Genomic DNA, 22,134 nt, shown 5'->3' with positions numbered 1-22,134 from the left:
TTTCCACTTTGTGTCTTATCCTGATGGACTTTCTAAAGTAGAATCTGCAAGGCCAATCTTTCAACTTTTCCCACCTTTAATGGACTAGTTGCCTCTTCTACTTAGGTCATGGCTTAGCCAAGCTGGATGACCCTCCTGTCATCCCACTGAGTTTGGGCCTCACCGCCTCCTTGTTTCTAGGTCTAATTTGTTCTGTCGTTCTAAGTTTGTATTGCCAATTGTTTCTTCCCCAGCATCCTTAAGAGCCAAACCTTAAGGGAGGAATAAAACAGGGAGGTGTGTGTTTGCCAGTCTTCAAGGTTAGCCTACACAGAATCCAAATGAATAAGGGATTTCCTATGGATGATGATGGCCTCTAGGACCTCCTGTTATTGAACCAAAGGATCAAAAGAGATTGAACACATTTCCTTGATCTCAGCTAAGGATTTAGTTCCTTCTCCAACTCAAAGCCAAGAGTCACTGAGCCCCTTTGCCACTCTTCCTCCAAGTAGAACCCTAAAATTAGTTGTTAACATTTAATAGGATCTTATGGGCATATTAGAAATGTCAAAATATCCTCATCTATCATTCATACCTAATAATTGGAGAAGGCCTTTTTGTTAAGTGCAGAAGACTCATTGCTCACTACACAAGTTGTTCTTGAATTCGCAAAATTCATCAAATGAACTGGTAAAGGTGGTTAAAGATCTGTGTTTGTCATTCTCAGTGAAGATGCCCCATACAGGATCTAAATGAAAGCAAGATTTCTCATATATGGTATGGTTCTCTAGTTATTTTTGATGGTGGATATTAATGTGTTGGCCACATCAATCCTCAGAATATTAAAAGAGCTCCTCAATGATAATCAAAAGATAACAGCTTAATAATCTATATAAGGAAAATCAAATGGATAAAAAAATAGCTGTTGTCCAAACAATGGCCAATATATTGAGTTTAATACACCAAAAGTGATATCTGAGACAGGGACTGCAAATTTTTAAATTTTTTAAAAGTTGGCATGAGGCATAACATGGACTAAATGTATGACTAGAAAAAGAAGGCTCTAGCCCCGTGTCAGAAGCAAGAGAGAAGAGATGTACAACCAGTCTCCCACTGAAGACTGTGAAACATAAAGAGACCTAGAGAAAGGCTTTCAGCAAGTTGAGTATATCCTCTGTGGAATGTTCCAAGGGATAGACATACCACCATTCTAGTTATTTGAATTTCCTTCTTATTCATATCACAAGAAAAGTATGAGTTTATAATACTTTGATATACATTCAGATCTTCAATCAGTAGCAGCTAAGCGAGCCTTATTCCTAGTATATTAACTTTTATTATTATTATTATTGGTGACAAGAAAATACTATGCAGGAGAAAGAACATTGGCTTTAAAATCTGAAGAGCCTAATTCACATCTTCCCTTTGATGATTATTATGTGTAATCCTAGCAGGCCTGTTTCCTCGTGTTGGTGGGTTAAACTTGCTGGTACCCTGAAATAGCCCTAGATCTACAATCCAATGACCCATGAACAACCATATTCTTGATTTATATTATGTATTGTATTTTCCTTCTTAAGAACCCAGCATTCTTCATGGCTCTCTACAGCACTTCCTTATAGGGCAGCCTGGTTTGATATATATTGTACATCATTTCAGAATGAAAGAGCAATATGAAGTGTATGAATTTGAAAGTAGAGTATCTTTTGAAGGCACAAACACATTTCAAAAATGAATCACACGTGTAAATCCCAAGAGCTTTTTTTTCCTCCACTTTGGAAAAATTAAGAATTGAGAATTATTGAAGCACACTGTTTTCTTCAACCAGTTCCCCAAAGTCAGGTTACTTTAGAGTGTGCTGAGGTAAAAAACTAAGGGTGAAAATATTGTCCCTTGCTTCTTAAGTATTCACTTTATTGAAGTAATTGGATACTACTTTTTGAATTGCAGAATGTACTTGTGACATGTTCATATACAATAAGGAGAGCAAATAAAGGTGGCAATCATAGGAAAGACCTAAGATAGCACAGGATGGTGTAAATTATATTGAATTGCCTATAGTAATTAAATAGACACACCTCTTCTCACCTGAGTCATTTCCACATGATTCAAGGTAAATTTCTCAACCAAACATATGATTATACAGTTGAGCAAAACTGTCACAATCTACCCTAAGTAAATATATGACAATGATATTTAGTCAACAGAATAAAATATAGCTTATTAAAGCAGTTCCACTGAATAGATTCACATTCTAAATTAGCTGAATTACATTCATCAGCATATCTACTTTCAGATTTGGGTCATCTCATATTTTAAAGCAGAAATTGTATAAATAGTTGTGTGAACAGATGTTAAATCTTACCACTGGGACCTGAGCAAGTCACTTCAGTTTTCCAAGTCTCCGTTTCCTCGTTTATGGTCTCTTTTACCTCTGAAATCTATGGTACTGTGAAACAGTTTTTCAAAAATATCCTTTTGTTTGTTTGTTTAGTTTTTAAAAACCCTTACCTTACTTTTTGTCTTAGAATCAATCCTATCCATTCCAAGACAGAAGAGCAGTAAAGGCTTGATAATTAGGGTTAAGTGACTTGCTTAGGATCACACAATTAGGAAGTATCTGAGGCCAGATTTATATGCAAAACCTCCCATCTCTAGGGCTGGCTCTCTATCTACTGAACCACCCAGATGCTCCCAAAAATATCCTTGTTGTAGACCAACCAAGAGAGATTCTTTATCAAAGTGTCAGTCAGATATTCTAGAGTAGCAAATATTCTAGAGTGGCACAGGTGGAAGGAATCATTAAAAATTCTAGAAGAACAGGCTTACCTGGTTTAAGATATGTTTCATTTGTTACATTGATTATAAAGCTGTAAGTGCTTATTAACCTATTTGTTGGTTGATTAGAAATGTCCTGATACAGGTAAGAATGAAATAGCTATGTGAAATCTTAACTATCTACTTAGGACACAAGAAGGCAAAAAACCAGAGCAACTGCTAGTTTAGATGAAAAAATAATGGAAAGTGATTTGAGTTTTGACCAATGGAGACAGTTATTTGAATTTTCTACTTAATGGCATGGGATAAACCTTAACATTCCTAGGGTCTTTCCTCTTCAGAGACAGTACTAGAACATGGCAACTGGAGTTTTACTCTAGGGCACTAAATTTAGAGGATGCTAATAGCATCTTCAGTGACATTGAAATAACAGATATCAGCTCCTGGTTGGCAGGGAACATTAGTTAAAATAAAGGGATAATAAGTGGTAGACTAGTATGAGCTTCTTCTAACACTATTCCCACAATCTCACCTAGTGTCACCCTATTAATGTTCTGAATCTTTATTTCCTCCCAAGGACATACCTCCCACCCTAGCTGAGGACATGCATGATGGCACTTGTCCTGAACACAAAATTCCTAGTTATGGTGTCAGATTAGCAAAGATGACAATAAAGGAAAATAATAAATATTGGAGGGGCTGTGAGAAAACAAGTATACTGGCAGATCTGTGAATGGATACAACCATTCTGAAAAGCAATTTGGAATTGTACTCAAAATTATACACGGAAAGTTATCAAACAGTGTAGGGTGGGGTCTTTTGACCGAACTAAGTCACTGCTAATCCTAAACCCAAAAGAGATCTTAGACATAGGGGGAAATTCCTTTACCTACCAGAATATTGATAGCAGCTCTTTTTTTCATAAAGAAAAAAAAAACCTGTAAACTAAAGGAATGTTCATCAACTGAAGACTGGTCAAAGAAGCTCTATATGGATGGAATGGGACACTAGTGTTCTGTAAGAAATGAGGAAATGTATTATTTCAAAAAGACTTTAAAAGAGTTATATGAGCTGATGCAGAATGAAATAAGCAGAACCAGGAAAAAAGTTCTACAATAACAACAATATTGTAAAGACAACTTTGAAAGCTTTAAGAACTATGATCAATATAATGACCATCCATGATTCCAGAGGATCAATGAGGAAGCATACTATCTACCTCTTGATATAGAAGTGATATATATATATATATATATATATGATACAGAATGAGACACACATACACAGACATACATTTTTAAACGTACAGCCAATGAGAGAATTTGTTGTGATTAACTATGCATATTTGTTACAGGGAATTTTTGTTCTTTTTTTCCCCTAGTGGTGTGGGAAGTGAGAGGGAAATAAAATAGATATCTGGTAACTTTTTAAAAATAGATAAATAAGAATAGGGAGCTACAGATATAGAATGTTTCATGTACTTTCAGATGAGATCACTGTATTATTAGTTTTACTTAATTGTTTTATTTTGTTACAGGTCCTCTCATAGAGTGGAGGCAATCTATAAATATTTGTAACATAAAAACAAAACACATCAACAAAACTTTTTCTAAAGAGAAATTTAATTATATTCATGAATGAGAAAATTATGAACATTTGTGAATTATCTTTTTCTCTTTATTCTCAGTATTTTCTTTACAAATTTCCTGAAGATGTGGACTCTGTTATCATTAAAGTAGTGTCTGAAATGGTCTACCCATGTTCAGTTGTATCAGTTCAGGATATTGTGGTAAGTCCAAAAAACTCGTTAACCTATTTAGATATTAGTAGAGATAGATAAAATATATATGTGTGTGTATGTGTATACATATCTATATCTGTATCTACATAAACAGATAATACTGTATGTTGGTGGAAGCATATGTGCTGAATATGCATATGTGTGTATATGTGTAAATATTACTTCCAGAATAACTTGAAGAAGGAAGGGAGCCCTTAAACATGTTCTGTAAAGTGAAAGGAAAAAGGAAAGAATAGAAATCACATACTCTTTTAATTTATTTCCTCCTCCAACTCTCAAGCACCTACTACAGCCATTTCATGTTTTTAGTTCTCAGTATTAGGAAGATAAAGAGCCTTTAAATTAAGAGGGAAGAAAACGGAAAAGCAAAGGGCTATGGGAGAAAAGCAAGACCAAATGAGATGGAAACTCCATAAAGAAAGGAAAATGAGTATATCTATGCAATTTTGAAAGTTTTGCCACGCTACATTAAGCAATTAATGGAGTATACTGTGTAATGCAATATTACAGATTATATTTTTGCAGTTATCTTTGATGTAAAAACTTGACTTTAGAATTTATATTAGTGGGAGAAATCGAAGGTTGTTTTATTATTTTCAAGGGGAAACTGTTTTCATGTGTCCATAATTAAAAACTCTTGAGCTTATGTGATATCTAGACCTTTAAGTATAGGTACCAAAGTAACTGTAACAATATTTTATATGCCCTTTTCTTTTTACCCCAAACCTTTCATAGTGCCCAGTGTATGATCTTGACCATAACGTGGAATTTAATGGTGTTTATCAGTCCATGACCAAGAAAGCAGCTATTACCATACAGGTGAGATCATTTCTCCTGTAGTAGCTTTCCTTTTTCTATGACTATCAGACAAATGGTTTATAATAAATTATCCACAGTGTTCTGACATCCCAGAATGAAAACTATTCCTCATGTAATGAGGAACCTCCTGCCTTTAAGATTAGTTTGAGAGTCAGTGAGTGTCTCTAAGCCCTGAGATCTAAGCAGAGATGTGAGAGAAGAGGTCCTGACTTTAGAAGTCCCAGAGTCAAGTAAAGAAAAGAATGTCACTGATATTTTTGCCCCTCTTCCTGCTTGGCATCTTCACAACCTTCGTGGGAGAGTGCGATGTGAAGGAACAGGTCATCAGCAAAGAGTGTAGAAACCTAGCTGTTAGATAAAGCTGCTGGTTCTTCCAGATGGCTAGATTCTAATCTAGTACTTAAAGGTTCAACTCATGACATTTTAAGATAATTGGCAACATCAAGGTCAAGAAGACTTTGTGACTCCGTTCAAGTCTCTTAACTTCTTTGTGCTCCAGACCACACTCTATAAGTCTCTATAAATTACAGACAAGCTGCTGACCTGAATTGTGAAAGAATTTCTTCCTCTTATGCCAAAGAAACACAGATCCAGTCCCTATCCCCCTAAAAGTATTCTAACACTTTGATCTGTTGGCAACAACCAAACTAGGGTTGGGGTTGTTCTTTTATCATCATTTAGAATTTGTTTGATACCAATAGAGTGCATAGATTTTGCATAGGATATTCAAAGATGGACTGCAGGTCTTACCACAGCTTAACTTCTTTGCATCTGCTTTATTAAATCTGAAAAGTATTTGAGCTGGCTTTGGCCTAAGGGGAGAAATGTGCTATTTCTCCAACAACAGTGAAAAAATTAAGGAAATGTTCATTGTCTTTTAAGCAGCAGGCTCTTATCAGTTCCTTTTCTCCATCTTTTATTCTCCCCAAAATCTCAGATTTAATACTTAAATTCTCTTGTCTCTGTTATTGTTTATTTTTTGCTGAATGTCTCCACAATTATACCAAATGAGAAATGACAGAAAATTTTTTAAAATGAAAACTGTAGAACACTTCCACAGCATCTATGATAGCAAACAATTAAGATATTACAAAGCATATCCATATACAAGATAGCTTAACTTTGAAAGTACTTAATAGTGATATCCCCTTTGGAAATATAACCTGTAGTGTGAGTTCCTTTCTTTAGAGCTGATGGTATGTCCATATTGTGGCATTATGAGTCAGTGGATTAAATGTTAGACTCAAAAATTAGGATAATAAAGAATTTTAGAGATAGAATGGACTTGAGAGATCAACTTGCCCAAGCCCCTATTTTATAGATGTGGAAACTGAGGCCCATTGATGGAATGTCACACAATAGTAGATCCAGACTTCAAATCCACAATGCCCAATTCCAAGACCTGTATTGCTTATACTACACACCACAATGGTAGAAGGTAGAGGATAATCTATGGGGTGGTTAGGTGACACAGGAGACTCATTTTCCTGAGTTCAAATATGATCTTAGATACTTATTAACTATGTGACTCTGAATAAGACACTTAATCCCATTTGCCTTAGTTCCTTCATCTGTAAAATGAGCAGGAGAAGGAAATAAAAAACCATTCCAGTTATCTTTGCCAAGAAAATCCCAAATGGACTCGTAGAGAGTCAGACATGACTGAACAACCACAACAGAGGATAACTTGGAAATATTGTAATGTGAAAACAAAACACATAAATAAAACTTTTTTTAAAAATCCAATTCTTAACCATTACTCTGTGTTCTTAAGTTATTTAGCTTCAGTTTTTAAATTAAAAAAAATCACAAGTTAGTAATAATCATTAAAGCCCTTCCAAAATATTACATATTGCCTGTTGACACATTCATTTGTATGGTTCCTATTATGGCATCTAACAAAGCAGAAGTCATGAGAACATATCTATCCTTTTACCTTCCAAGACATGAAATAGCAATGATATCAAGATTTAGTATGGGTATGCAAATATGACTATTTCTCAAGGATTTAGGGTAGGGGTTACCTTTCCTTTCCTCTTTCTTTCTCTGTTCCCCTTCCCCCCATGCAGTGCTTCCCCTTTTCTCTTTCTCTTTCTTCTCTACCTATCATAAGGTTGTTCTGTCTTGTACAGAAGAAGGATTTTCCAGGAGAGCAGTTCTTTGTGGTGTTCGTGATAAAACCTGAAGACTATGCTTGTGGAGGATCATTCTTCATCCAGGGTAAGGCATGGTGACAGCCACTTGGCCATCAAGAGGATCCATGGGAGGGGCAAACTGGCCTTTGATGACTATTGTCAACACCCACTATCTTCCCAAGTGTTCCCAATTCCAAAAGGAGTGGAATAGAATGACAGAAAGACAGTAGACACTGAGGAAGAAGCAACAGGTATTTTAATGTATTCTTCTCAGCAGAATGAGCAAGCATGCAAAAAGCCCTGTCCTATGGAGAGGAGCCCATTAGATACAGAAATTAGCCAGCTTTTATTTGTGAAAGATGAGAAAGAGAAAATCCAAAATTATTCTTTGGGGAACAGATGTAAGAGCAAATTCTTGACTGTGACTTCTTGGAGTATTGAAGAGAAAGGCTGATAACAGTTATCTGGAAATCTCTGGAGCCCTTCCCAGTGAGATACTAGTTATTATTCTCAAATAGCTTATCAAGAAAGGTTCCTCGGATTGTGCTCAGTCTAGGCCCAGTTGGTGCAGTTAGGGAAGGGTTCAGTTGGTAGGTGCCCTTTTCTCAAGCTTAGCCAAGGATTGTTATGAATCAGAAACTCCTGGGAAAAAGGAGACTTGAGCAAGTCCAACCAGTTATTACAGTCAGCATTCCTTTCACTTTCTCACTCTCTCTAGCTCTCCCTAAATGATCTCTCACTTAAAGGGAAAAAGCAGGAGAGACCATGACTATTCCCTGGCAAGACCATTTCAGAGATGAGGCAAAGAAAGAAAATAATAAATACAAATAGATTCCTTTTAAGTAGGAGTTTTTAGTATTAACACACCTTGTGTGCAGATTATGCAAGTATATCAAGAAACAGAACTTTTACATGGTAGATCAAGAAACCAGGATTTTTTTTCTCCTTGATTGGTGATGGAAACAGACCACTTAACACTATCATTAAACATTTCAGCCTTGGATAGGGAAGGCAAATTCAGTTTTAAATTCTTGTTGCTAAAGATATGTCTTCACAGACAGTAAGAAATCCACAATGTCTGTCAGTGTGGTAACTCACCCTGAATAATGACAAGGTGTATGAAATCCTGAGCCCAGTAAATTAAAATGTGGGTCTTAATAATTGCCTTGAGAGACCATTAAGTTGATAATTGAATGCAGAGAACTCTTAGCAGCTGATGAGTAGGTATGTGATAACAGGATGCTGAAGCGTATTTACCCTGACTGTATTATGGTTCCCTGGGTAATTGCACAAAGATTCTGCTCATGTTATCCAATATCATCATTATAAATCTGGAAATCCTTAGCAAACCCTTTTGTTTCTTCCCTTTGTTTTCATGACCATTTAAAGGTAGAAATTTTTACTAACTAGAAAAATTACAAACCAAAGGTAAAAGCAGTAGCTTTCTAAACCACACTTTGCCAGAAGATCTCATGAAATTTATGTGGCGTATTGATCCTTCTACAATGTTGCCAAAACACAGGATCATTGATTTGAAGAAAGCAGGAATCATTTAGTCCAACTATGTTCCTAAGGTTTTAAATGCCTGAGACAAGATTTAAACCTACTGTCCCCTCATTCTTCCATAATATTTTGTTCTGGTCCTGTCAGGGGCCATCAAGGTGATTATGAATCAGAAGGGCCAGTCAATGCTAAGCAATCTTCCCTGAGGCAATAAGATGGGACAGTAGATAGCTGCACGGGACTTGTAGTCCGAATACATAAGGTTCAAATCTCAACTCAGACACTTACCAGATGTGTGACCTAGTCAAATCATTTAACCTCTCTCAGCCTCTACTTCCCCATCTGTAAAATAGGGATGATAAGTGTACCTACCTCACAGGATTGTTTGTGAGAAGCAAGTATAGCATGTAAAGTACTTTAAAAAAAACTTTAAAGTGCTATATAAATGCTAATTATTATTATTATTTAATGAGTTTAAGGGAAGCCCATATAGCTTCATTGGAGATGCCCAAGGAAACCCAAGGGGACAACAAGCAAAGTTTACTAGAGGAGCCCACCAACCCTTCTCACATTGAAGCCATGGCTGATACCTCCAAGGCTGAAAACTAGGAGAGAGCAGGACATTAATATAACCAAGGATGTTGCCTGGAGCTTTGAGGAGGATGATCTTCAGGCTATGGAAATATGAGATAGTGCATAATGGTCTTGCTGGAGGCTGCTCCCAAGTCTCAGCACCAAGCTTTCAATAGGACTCCTAGATCAGAACAGGAAGCTTTTAGATCAGGGCCACTCCAGGAATTTTCTAAGAGGGCTCCTGCTCTAAGAGATCTGATTAATTTCTCGTTCCTGAGGACATAGACAGGGAGACATCAATCAGCTAGGAATATGGAATTTTCTACCCTAAAAGATTATAGAAATGGGAAGGGAGAGGGATAATGGTTCCAGAGAAGAAAGGAGACAGAAAGGAGATTAATACAAGATAGGAAGATGAGGTAAGAAACCAAATGCATGATGGAATTAGAAATAATAACTTGTTGGACTGAGAAAGATTAGAAAAACCCATTGAAAAATCAGCATTCTTCCAAACTGTAAAAGGGTTTTTCAATTCTACTTTATTGGAAAGAGAGACATTGACTTACATTAGAAGTCAGCACCAATAAATTTCAACATCTGAACAAACAAACAAAAATAATGGTTTTTAACAGAAAAGTCTGAGTAGACACCTCAAATGCCACAAGGAAAAGACTGTCAAATTTTCTTTATTCGTACTACAAGGTTTAAAGGGAGAGTAGGTGGAGTTTTTATTAGGTTCCTACCAAAGCACTAGGCTATTAAAAACAATGTGTCCATCTTTCTCATCTCAAGCCTTGATAAATCTTTCTTATTATCTCCAAAACATCTCACCTCTTGCCTGATCCCCTTGTGTCTAGTCTCTCCCCACTTGAATCCCTCTTCCACGTATCTCCCAAAGTAATTTTTCTTAGGTTCAGCCATTTCATTCCCCTACCCCAGTCAACTCTGGTGGTTCCCTATTGCGTTTAGAAGTAATTATAAAATCTTTTGTTTAGCTTTTAAATTTCTTCCTAACTCTATCCCAGTTTGTCTTTCCAGCCTTATTGGGTTCCCCCTTACATATGATCCCACTTAAATAGCCTTCTTTCAGTTCCTCACACTTAATACAGTCATCCCTCACTATATCGCAGTTCTCTTATCACAGTTTCGCTGTATCACAGTTTAAAATATATATATGTATACATATATAAAATTCTGTATCATAGAGTTTTTGCTATATCATGGGATTTTGTGGATGAATACCATACTCTATACAATGGAAATGCAATATGCCACTTGTGCAAAGGTGACCAATCACAGTGCTGTGTTCTGCATCCTGGGCGTTGATTCTCAGTGGCTGTAGCATTGGTCTCTTTGCTCTCCTGCTACTTCACCTATCTCCGGGGTCTCTGGAATGTAACTTCTGTGATAAGTGAGGGACCACTGTATTCCATCTCTTGTCTTTCTGCCTTTGGAAGCATGAATTATCCTCATGCCAGAAGGACATGCCTTTCTCATCCATGCCTCATAGAATCTCTCTCTTCCTTCAAGACAGAGGTCCAAGACCATCATCAACATGAAGCCTTTCTAAGCCCCATCAATTTCTAGTGCCCTCTCTCAAATTACCCCCTGTTGGATAATTTTGCATTTATTTCTAGTTATTCTGTATATGCTTTATACACGTCTCTGTCATCTCCCCTGTTAGAATGTAAGAGCTTTGTTTTGATCATTAAATTAAATCTGTGTCTGCACTATCTAGCACAATGCTTGGCACAGAGCAGGCATTTTATATATCTTTGTTGATTGATAAACTGAGAAATTAGAATCAGTAGAGGCTATCCTTAGAGCAGCTATCAATGTAAGTCAGAGTTTCTGACAATTTGCCTTCTCACTTTCCAGAAAAGGAAAACCACACATGGAACCTACAGAGAACAAAGAACCTTAAAGTGACCATTGTTCCCTCCATTAAAGGTCAGTTCTGCCTCCAGGGAATGACACCAAATTCCTGCCTGGGAAGCACAATTGCAATTTCAGTTCCACCTTTTTTCAACCTGGATGCCAAATGCTAGACAGAATTAGAGATAAAAAGGATGGTTTTTTGATTCTGGTTTTGCAATTCCATTTAGTTCCATATAAAATTTATTAAACAAATGCTAATAGCTGAGTACCTAGTGGCATCATATGACTTGTTCCCAAAAAGGGAGCAAGACTTGTGGAATTGCTTATAGTGATTCCAGACCCAGTTTCCTACAGTTTCCCTAGGAAGATGGTGACCATTGGTGATGATTTCTGTGTATAAGCTCAAGGAGCTCTGTATTTCCTAATGGAAATCACTGTTGGGCTTTCTAATGGAAGTAATGGAAGCAGGGAACCAGCAGCTATTCCAAAGATTCATGACAATAATAGTAAAACTTTTCGATTATAAAGTATTTTCCATTCCCCTATCCCTCCCCAAATCTGACTATATCTCTTTTTCCTTCAGAATCTGCTTATGTGAAGGCCATATTACTCAGCTTCCTTATATTCTTCTCCTTCTACTTGGGATCTCTACTTGTTGCTTTTGTGCACTATGTCAGGTAAGTAAAGAACTTCTGTAACAGTCACACCTTTGTTCCTTTCTTTTCTAAAACTTCTAGTGTAGTTTATGGAACTTCAGGAATAAATCAATCTGCAAATGACCTGAAAGTAATTCTCTCTGAAGGGAAGGCTATCCACCTTGGGACCTTGCTCTTTTTTTAAGACCTAAGATCATTGCCATAAATCAGATAGAATACAGATATTTAGAAATGCTTCCCAGCATAAAAAAAATTCAAGATTCTACTCTGATCCCTCATCATGGCATGGAGGTAATGTTGGGTTCTCAAAAGTCATGCTGGGAGATCACAAACACTGCCAGGTTCTTCCATGCTGTGAATGTTTCAAGTATAGTCATGTGGGAAGTATCTTCATCTGCTTACCAAAGATCAATCCAGTTAAGTACCAAATGGCTCATCACCAGTAGAACTGGCACTAAATTTTTTTGACCATGATGCAAATAAAAATACAGAATGACTCTCAGTCTTGTGGAACTCCCTTTCACTTCCTCAGTAACTGTGGCAAAGGGAACAGAGTACTAACACACACACACACACACACACACACACACACACACACACACACACAAAATGGTTGATGTCCTAAATATAAAATCCTTATTCAATGACCAGTGAGTGAATATATTGCAAAAAAAAAAAAAAAACTGAATCCTGTCACTCTTGACATACTTGGGAACCAAAATACAAAAGAAAGTTACTGCTAAATTGGAAGATTATTTACAAGTTCTTCTTGGAGAGGCAAATAAAAGAATTGGCAGGATTGATGTTACCATGTACCCAAAAGCAAAAGCTAACATTTCATGGTACTCTTGTTTAGTTCAGATTAGAATACTCTGTGTGTGTGTGTGTGTGTGTGTGTGTGTGTGTGTGTGTGTGTGTGTACATATACAGCTTATTCACCAAAAGCTGTTGCAGAGGATGAGGAAGTAGAATAATTCTTCAAAGACCTTTGGATTATGAATTTAAAAGGGACCTTAAAGGCCATTGAATTTAACCCCATCATTTTATATATGAGGAAACTGAGTCATAGATTAGGTGAGTGATTTGCCCAGGGTCAGTTGATGTTCAAGGTAGAATTTGAAGCCAGGTTTTCCTGATTCCAAGTCTGGTGCCTTACTCATTACACTCTACCAATAAATCCTAGAATAAGAACCTTCAAATTACCACATATTTTAATACTTGCCAGATTCCAAAACAACAACAACAACAACCTTCAAACTTGGCAGCTTTAATTCAAAGGTGGGCATAGTGGAAGTTGACCAAAAAAAAAAAAAAAAAGTTGGAAAACAGCTTAGGAGTAAGAAATAAGAGAAGTCAAACACTTGTAGACTTTACATAAGCTTCATGCTTATTTATCATGAATACTTTCTTCAGGAAGAATATCAAATGGTATTGGGCACGACAAGTACCAAAGAAAATTAAATTGATCATATTCTAATGAACAGGAAATAACTGGTTACTATCATAAGCTATTTCTGCATCATCAGACTATCAACTTGTTACAGTCAAGGTCAAAATCAATACAAACCGCGCAGAAAGAATAGAAATGAAAAGATATAGTATGCAATTGAGGTACTACCAACCAAAAAGATAAAAGAGCATATATCATCACAGCCCGTTATCATTTCCCCAAGGAAGTTCATCTGACATATGTGAAAGACCCTAAAAAAGAGAAGAAAGAGTCCAGGAAGCTCTTCATCTCCCTGATCTTGATCAAACTCTTAATTTCCTTGCCAAGAAATATAGCAACAAATAGCACCATCGATTTTTACCAGGAGTTTTTAATTCTTTTTTTTTTTAATGATGAACAACTTTGGCCATCTGATAAGGCCTGTGGATTCCTTTTCAGGGTAATATTTTCAAATGCATAGAATAAAAACATAGGGTTAAAAGAGACCAGTTTTACTGAAATACATTCATTAAAATATTTTTTAATAATCAAGTCCATGAACCGCAGGTTAAGAGCCTCTGATTTAGACTATAATTTGTAAATTTTAGAGAGAATTGTATAAGATAATGAGCAGAAACAAGCCATTTCCCCCAAAATCTCCCAAAAAGTATAAAAGAATAGTGAATAAAAAGAGTTACATAAAATTTGTTTAGAGATCCAATTAAACTAAATTATCCCAAGATGATATGGATTAAATTAGAATGGACTACACTGAACACTAAAAGATGGAAGAGGTCTATGATGATTTCTATAACAAGCCATTTTATCCATCAATAACAGAGGAACTATCACATTTAGGTTGTCATTAATATTTTTCAAGAATACCATGTAAACGTAGAAATGCTCTCTAGCAGCAATACAATTTTGAAGGCATTGATGAAATTGGTTCTAAAGAAGTCTGAAATGGGGAAGGCTGTGACATATACATCTTTTTTTCATCTCTATAAAATCTTCAAGAAATTTATATATATATATATGACATCCTTAATAAAAACATTTTTAAATAGAGCTTAGAGATACATACAGCAGAAGAAAAAAATTTTAAAGAAGCTTAAAATAGATTATGAGAAACAATACCAGATATACTCATTAATATAAGTTTCTGAAGACTTTGTCTCCTCATTCTGTTTACCTGAGTGTTATAGAAGCAATATCTCACTGAAAGTTCCTTAAACAGGAAAAGCAGAGGGGCAAGAACAATATTTTTAAAAGCAATAGGCATTTTGTCATCCCAGAAATTCTAGAAAAGTAGCTAAAATCTCTTATAACCAATCCCACTATACCTGAAGCATGAATTTTCAAAGACAAGGTTCCAGTCTTTGCACTTTGCAAAAATTCCAGAAACAACTGGAAAAGAACAGGAAAGTATTTCATGCTTCTTCTCCTTCTGAATATGCAAAAAAAAAAAATCCAAACAGATATAAAACAGTTCTATGATTGATGGGCTGGGCTAGCCCCCTGTGAACCCAAACTAAGTGTCTGCCTATGGAATAAGGTTTAAGATGTACCTTAAGGCCTTCTTGCCCCTAAATATCCTGATTCATTGCTCTGGTAGGGTGTCAATAAAGTTCTTCCAAAAAAAGTCCCTGGATAAACGAAAATTTGAAAAGAACTCTTTTCAGATCAGCAGTCAATTGACCTGGGTTCTAGTCCTAGCTCTAATGTTAAATGCTCTTGAACAAATCACTTACATTTTCAGAGCCTCAATTTCTTTAGCTGAAAAAGTAAAATAGTTATCCCTGTCCTGCCTCCCTCACAGAGTTGACCTGAAGATCAAAAGTGATAATTGGCATGCAAGCACTATACATATATAAGTGATATTGTTGCTGTGATTATATCACTATCATTATGATAATGGCCTCTTCCCTTGGAAGAGGTCACGCATTAGCCCAATATTATGTCAGCTCTATTAATTAATCTCATCAGCAGAAGAGAAGAGAGTCCTGAGGGACTAGTGATTTTTGAGTCGAGATTGGATTGCTATCTCTAAAGGACTCTGAGCAAACACTGTGAGGGCACATGAGGACAGTTAATACATAGGGAGAAATCACAAAAGAAGCAATGAGGGTGCCAAGGAGAAACCTGGCCCACTTCACAGTTTCATCTTGGATAAGTCTTGTCAGATTCTCAAGAGAAATTCTAGGATCCCAGCTCTAAGAAAACTCTGGTCTGAAGATTTTCATTTCTAAATGGGTGTGATTTCAGCTCATCCATAACATCTTTCTTTTCAGGAAGACCAAAAACTAACACAAACACCATGTGAAAATCCATTGGTTGGTATTGAACCTATTGTCGAGCATACATTTTTTTTTAAGTTGTGTTACAGGGCCCTGGTCTAAAACGTCAAGCTGCCAGATTTTTACTGCAGTTAAATGCACAAGCAGAGATCCTTGCCAAATACCGACAAACTGAAAATAGAAATCTGGAGACATAAGGCCTATTGGCAGTCTAAATAGGAAAATAGAATGAAGAAAAATGGAAACAGAAGGAAAATTCTTGCTTCGCTGAACCAAATGGAAACAGCACAAAGTTTTCTACAGTCAAATTATTCCTCTAGGCCTAATAGCATTTGCTCAGTAGGTCTTTATTTTATAACCCATCATTCTTGGGGGAGGGGGTAAGAGCTTTGATGTAAAAGTAAATACACATGTGCATGTGTATATGTTAGAAGGGAAGGTTAGTTTGTAATATATTTTATATAGTTATCATTGCATATGAATATATTTATTATACATTTATATGTAATTATATTTTTATTTTCATATCTTGATATAATATCTATGTAGAAAGATATAAAGCTACCCATGTATACATTTACATATATTATATAAATCCACCCATACATGCAAACCCACACACATCTATACCTATCTATCTATTTATCTTTCTATCTATCTATCTATCTTTCTATCTGTCTGTCTGTCTGTCTGTCTGTCTATCTAAATGCTCTCTACCCTCAGAATGTTTATAATCCCCAAATCCCCTTGTGATGTGCTAAGGACTTTTTTCCTTTGCTTTGAAGGGGATACCATTTTCTTTTTTGGGCTATGGATCAAAGAACCTGAGACAGAAAGACTTCAGAGGTTATCCTCAAGCTTTAGATTTATGATCCCATAATCTAGTCAAGTGGTTCTCAAACTTTTGGACCTTAAGACCCCTTTATTCTCTTAAAAATTGTTGAGGACCCTCCGAAGAGCTTTTGTTTCTGTGGATTTATCTATCAAGGTTTTCTGTATCATCAACTAAAACATCTTCATTTTGAAAATAGTTTTAATCTTTTGGACCCCCTAAAGGGTTCTCAAGGACACCTACAGGCACCTGGACCATTTTTGAAGACTGCTGGTCTTGTTGAACTAGTCTAATCTAGATTTCTCAATAAATTCTGTACTCATTTTCCCCTAAGATTACATTGGTGCAGCTACACCTTTTGGGTTACCAAGAAGGTGTGATGATAACTGAGGGGTTTCCTTCTTCTGTACTTCAGAGCTCCATCATTTCACCATGAGAATTCTCTCTGATGTAGTAGACAGTCATGGTGAGTTTCTGTAGCCAAAATTTTTATATCCATCATGCCAACCTTCCAGTGCCAAATTTCTCTGAAATTAAGTTGATTGGCTTCCAGGTAATAGACCTACCTTCAGTAACCAGCCCTGAGCTTTGAAGCCTTTCTTTGTTGGAAGGACCTATGAGAGTTTATGATCCTCTTGCCTACTAAGGGAAAGAAAAAAGGGAAAGGGCATTTTTATAGTGCCTAGCTATGTGCCAGGCACTGCGCAAAGCATCTTACAAATCTTATGTCATTTGATCCACACAACAACTCTGTAAGGTAGTGCTGTTATTTTCGAGTTGAGGAAACTGAGGTAAATAGATTCAGTGACTCACTCAGGGTCACACATAGTGAGTCTCTAAGGTCAAATTTGAACTTAGGTCTTCCTGACTCCAAGCCCAGCTCTTTATCCACTGTGCCACCCAACCTAACATCAACTTCATGATGCATTGTGGCATCAGAGCAGGACTTAAGTGAAATAATCTGCTTTCTTAATTGGAGGTGGGGGTGGAATAAAATAAGCATCTAGGACAATCACTGACTCAGTCAATAAGTAAACAGGATCTACACTGTCTTTTGACATTAAATTTCAGATTATAGAGTCTTAGAGTTGGAATAGATGTCAGAACTCTACTAATCCAACCTTTAGCTGAAAAAAACAAACAACAAATCCCAAACTCTTCTATAACATGGCTGTCAAGTGGCCATCCAACCATTGTTTGAAGATCTGGAGAGAATAAGAGCTTGATTCCTAATGAGGCAGCCCATTTCACTTTGGCAAAGCACTCTACTTGTTGGGAAATTGTGCCCTCCATCTTCATCTCAGCCACTTCTACCCGTTGCTTCTAGTACTGCTCTTTAAGGCCACACCAAGCAAATATCATTCCTCTTTTCCATAATAGCCCTTAAAATACTTTAAAACAATTAAATTCTCCCCCTCCCTAATTCTTCTCTGCTCCAGGTTAAACATCCCTAGTTTCTTCAAACCTTTCTTACAAGGCATGATTTTGAGACCTTTCACCATTCTGGACACCATCTCTGGACTCTCTAGTTTATTAATTGTCCTTCCTAAAAATGTCCTTTGGTTCCATTGTGAGAAGTGAAAAGAACATCAGATTGGAAGAGGATCTGAGTTCTAATTCAACATGAAATGGTGAAAAGAGCATCAAATTGGCATCAGAGTATATGGGTTCCAATCCCAGTTTTGCTATTTACTATCTTTATGACCTTGGACTTCCCTTTTCCGTTCTATATTTTCCTTTTTCCTTTAACTGTAAAAAAAGGGTGTCTTTCTAGAAGGCCTCCAAGATCCCTTCCTGCTCCAAATCTAAATTGTCTTAATGAAACAAAATCCTTAAATGCCTTATCCCAAAGCAGATTAAGATAGGTGGCATTATCTATGGATCATTTCCTTTTTTAATTTCCTATTTTTTTCCTTTTCCTTGGTTGGTCACTGAAGCATTGTGATAATAAATTGCTCACATTTGCGTTGTGATTTAAGTTTTGCAAAGTGCTCATTAAGACAAGGAGATATCCTAGTTATCACAGAGATCGCTGACAGATAAAACAAGTCTAAACTCCTTCCAGAAAAGATTTCCATCTGTCGATGTGCTGTAACTGAATAAACACATTAGTGCCAAGGAGCAAACCAGGCGTGAATATTTATAAGTCTCATTGAATTAATTAATGACATAAAGCGAATTAATTAATTTTTAATACCTATGAAGATGAAAGAAGATGGGATAAATGCTAAGTATCATTTCTCCAGAAGCTTATCACAACATTTTGAAGTCTGATAGTATAAACAGAGCTGGTTATACTGACCTTTGTGAGCGAGGAGGATTTACTGGGCAAGGAACCACACTAAAAGGATCCCAAAGAAACTTCACTAGGATTGGGTTTGCTAAGCACACTTAGGCCACTTGGCTTACCTGAGCAGCCATACAGGATCTTTTGGAAATCAATAAGGAATACAGTTCTCCTGAGCCACAGGCAGGGTCATTGTACCTGATTGCACCCATCCAGTTCTTGGAGTCGGGGAGACTTGGGTTTGGAGCCCTCCTCTACCAGTTTGGTCCCCACCCATTCCCTCAAGACCACTGATCCTAGCAAAGGAACGTGGGGAGGAATTCTTGATAATGGTGAAATTCAGTGGTTTTCTCTGTCCTTAGAAATTCCTGTGTATGTCTCTTTGCAGATTTCGGAGGAAATCCATGGACGGGAGATATTGTTCAAATGACGGTAAGAAGGAACTTTTGTTAAAAGACACTTTTGTTGAACTTCGAATTATATTAAATATTTATGTCAGCAATCCTTGCTCAGAGAAGAGGGGAGAACCGATACATAGCTGGTGCTTTCTTACCTCTCTACCTCCTTTTTTTTTTTTAAACCCTTACCTTCTGTCTTAGAATCAATTCTAAGACAGAATAGTAGCAAGGGCTAGGCAATCAAGGTTAAGTGACTTGCAAAGGATCTCACAACTAGGAAGTGGCTGAAGCCAGACTGAACCCGGGTCCTCCCGACTCGAGGTCTGGCTCTCATTTCACCGAGCCAACAAGCTGCCCCCAGAAAGCAGATTTTTCATTGTGTTTTTCTAATCTTTCCTAGTCCAACAATCTATGTCGTATTCTTACTTCATTCTCCTACCTTGTATTGTCTCCAGCGTCTATGTTTGACAAGCTCTGAACCTTCCTCGGGGGGATATCCCAAAAGATAGAAACCAAAGCTAATAGGAATTATGAAATTTACCCTGATTAGGTTTATTTTTTCAATGATCTACAGATTATTGAGACATGTGGCACATTAGATAAAGAGGTTGGATGGCATAGTACAGTGGCTCCCAAACTTTTTTGGCCTACCACCCCCCCTTTCTAGAAAAAAATATTACTTAGCCCCTTGGAAATTAATTTTTTTAAAATTTTAATAGCAATTAATAGGAAAGATAAATGCACCTGTGGCCATTATTGCTCCCCTAGATCGCTGTAGCACCCACCAGGGGGCAGTGGTGCCTACTTTGGGAATCAATGGCATAGTGGGAAACACCCAGGCCCCTTGGACTTAGAGGATTTGGGTTTAAATCCCACCTCTGATGCTTACTCCCACTGGACTTTGGTTTTTTCATCTGTAAAGTGGAGGAGTTGGACTAGATGACTTCTGAGGTCCTTTCCATTTCTAGATCTCTGAGCTACGAACTTTCACTTATAAGTATAACATATTTAAAAGAAACCACAGAAATCATGAGAGACCAGGGATCATACAATCACCAGAGTAGCAGAATGTGCTATACTTGCCAGTTTATAATTATACAGAGTTCATTCTGGGAAAAAGCCAGTTTGACTCTATGATGTTCTTGAGCTTAAAATAATAAATGTAAACTAAAATCTAAAGGATTTGACGAAGCCAGAGAATACTTTCCTAGAAAACATCCTTGATGCTGAACTGAAACCATCTATTTGCTCACTCTATTTCAATTTGCACTTTTAAACAGAATATAATTACAATCAAAATACTGGAGAAAATATGACCCACTTCTTACTACTTGAGTTTGACAAGTAAGGATATAGTAGTCTTATTTGGGTCTTTTGGGAGGTAAACAAAAAACTTCTGAAATCTAAACTCATTCCTCCAAACTCCCATCCTAGGAGACAGCATCAAGGACAGGTTGGTGGTAGCTACAATTCCTTCCTTTGGACACCATCAGTGATTCCCTCTGCTCATTCCTACTAGAATTTTTTCCCCTCATTTTTCAAGTGTTTTATTGATTTTTGATGTTTTATTGATTCTTTTATCTCACTGTTTTTTCTTTCAGCTTCAGATCCTTCTCTCTTTTTAGATTGTATTTTGATTCTTTTATTTCATTGATTTTTCCCTCAGTTTCAGATCCTTCTCCCTTTACAGTTAGTTTTTTTAAGTATCCTTTAAAATGTAAGCTCTGCTTTTGCTCTTCTGTCCTAGACTTGTGGGATAGAAAGTTGGTTTAAAAAAAAAAAAGAATATAAGCTTCTTGAGGGCAAAGACATTCTCTGCAGAGCCGAGTATTTTGAGGGGGTGGGGGAGATTTTTTTTTTAGGTCAACATAAATCAAATTTAAGGATAAAAGAAATTTATCTTATTTTTCAAATGTGTTTTAAATGAAAATTAGTAAAATAACTACTTGACAGGACTCTAAATAAAATTAGATCTTAATTCATTTAGGAATTAGAGTCAACCTTATCTTCAGTAAGTGGATTCCTCTTCACTGGAGGGCTTTCTAGTGGCAATTAGATAACCTTTAGAGATTTATAAGAGCTATTCCAGGGTGGGCAGCTGGGTAGCTCAGTGGATTGAGAGCTAAGCCTAGAGATGGGAGGTTCTAGGTTCAATTCCCAGCTGTGTGACCTTGAGCAAGTCACTTAATTCCCCCTTGTTAGTTCTTATTGTTCTTCTGCCTTAGAACCTATACATAGTATTGATTCTACGGTGGAAGATAAGGATTTAAAAAAAAAAAAGGTATTCCGCTTTAGTCATAACTTTTATCTTTTGATCTCTTCTTACCCTGAGATTCTCTTCCTTAGTGTTAACATGAAAAGTAATTATCATTCCCTCCTCTCCTACCCCTGCCATACATCATCAAAGAAAATTTTGGAAAGTTGCTGAAGCTGGTTAACTTAAGTTTGATCATTCATAGAATTTGGGGCCTGCTCTATACATTGACTGAATGGTAGAAGTCTTTCTCAAAAAAAGGAAATGGATCCTTTTGGTAGTGTGTAAAGGAAACCCTTTCCTCCCAGGATTGTGAACTTTCTGCTCGTCTGAGCCAGCTCATTAGCTTGGCTGGAACACTCCAAACAGAAACTTTGATTGTGGTTCGGATGAGCAGAAAGTTCATGATCCTGGGAGGAAGGGATTCCCTTTACTCAGCAGGCTTAAAAAGGGAGTGAAATCTCTGAAATAGAAAGAGACAAGGAGTCTGTTTTTCAACAATTAGAAGGGGTGCA

The 22,134-nt window shown here is 36.8% G+C and overlaps 1 protein-coding gene across 1 annotated transcript in view; it reads left to right on the top strand.

Moving 5' to 3' along the window:
- SIDT1 (SID1 transmembrane family member 1) overlaps nt 1-22,134 on the top strand; it is a 172,123-nt gene that overhangs the window by 92,114 nt on the left and 57,875 nt on the right. Inside the window, exons 5-10 of the mRNA XM_044669179.1 lie at nt 4,445-4,546; nt 5,294-5,377; nt 7,510-7,597; nt 11,467-11,538; nt 12,050-12,143; nt 19,356-19,399. Of these exons, the coding sequence (XP_044525114.1) occupies nt 4,445-4,546; nt 5,294-5,377; nt 7,510-7,597; nt 11,467-11,538; nt 12,050-12,143; nt 19,356-19,399 (484 nt within the window). The remainder of the gene's footprint in view (nt 1-4,444; nt 4,547-5,293; nt 5,378-7,509; nt 7,598-11,466; nt 11,539-12,049; nt 12,144-19,355; nt 19,400-22,134) is intronic.

This window comes from Gracilinanus agilis, chromosome 3, assembly GCF_016433145.1.
Source record: "Gracilinanus agilis isolate LMUSP501 chromosome 3, AgileGrace, whole genome shotgun sequence".
NCBI lineage: Eukaryota > Metazoa > Chordata > Mammalia > Didelphimorphia > Didelphidae > Gracilinanus > Gracilinanus agilis.
This window is presented reverse-complemented; position numbering and strand designations above follow the sequence as displayed.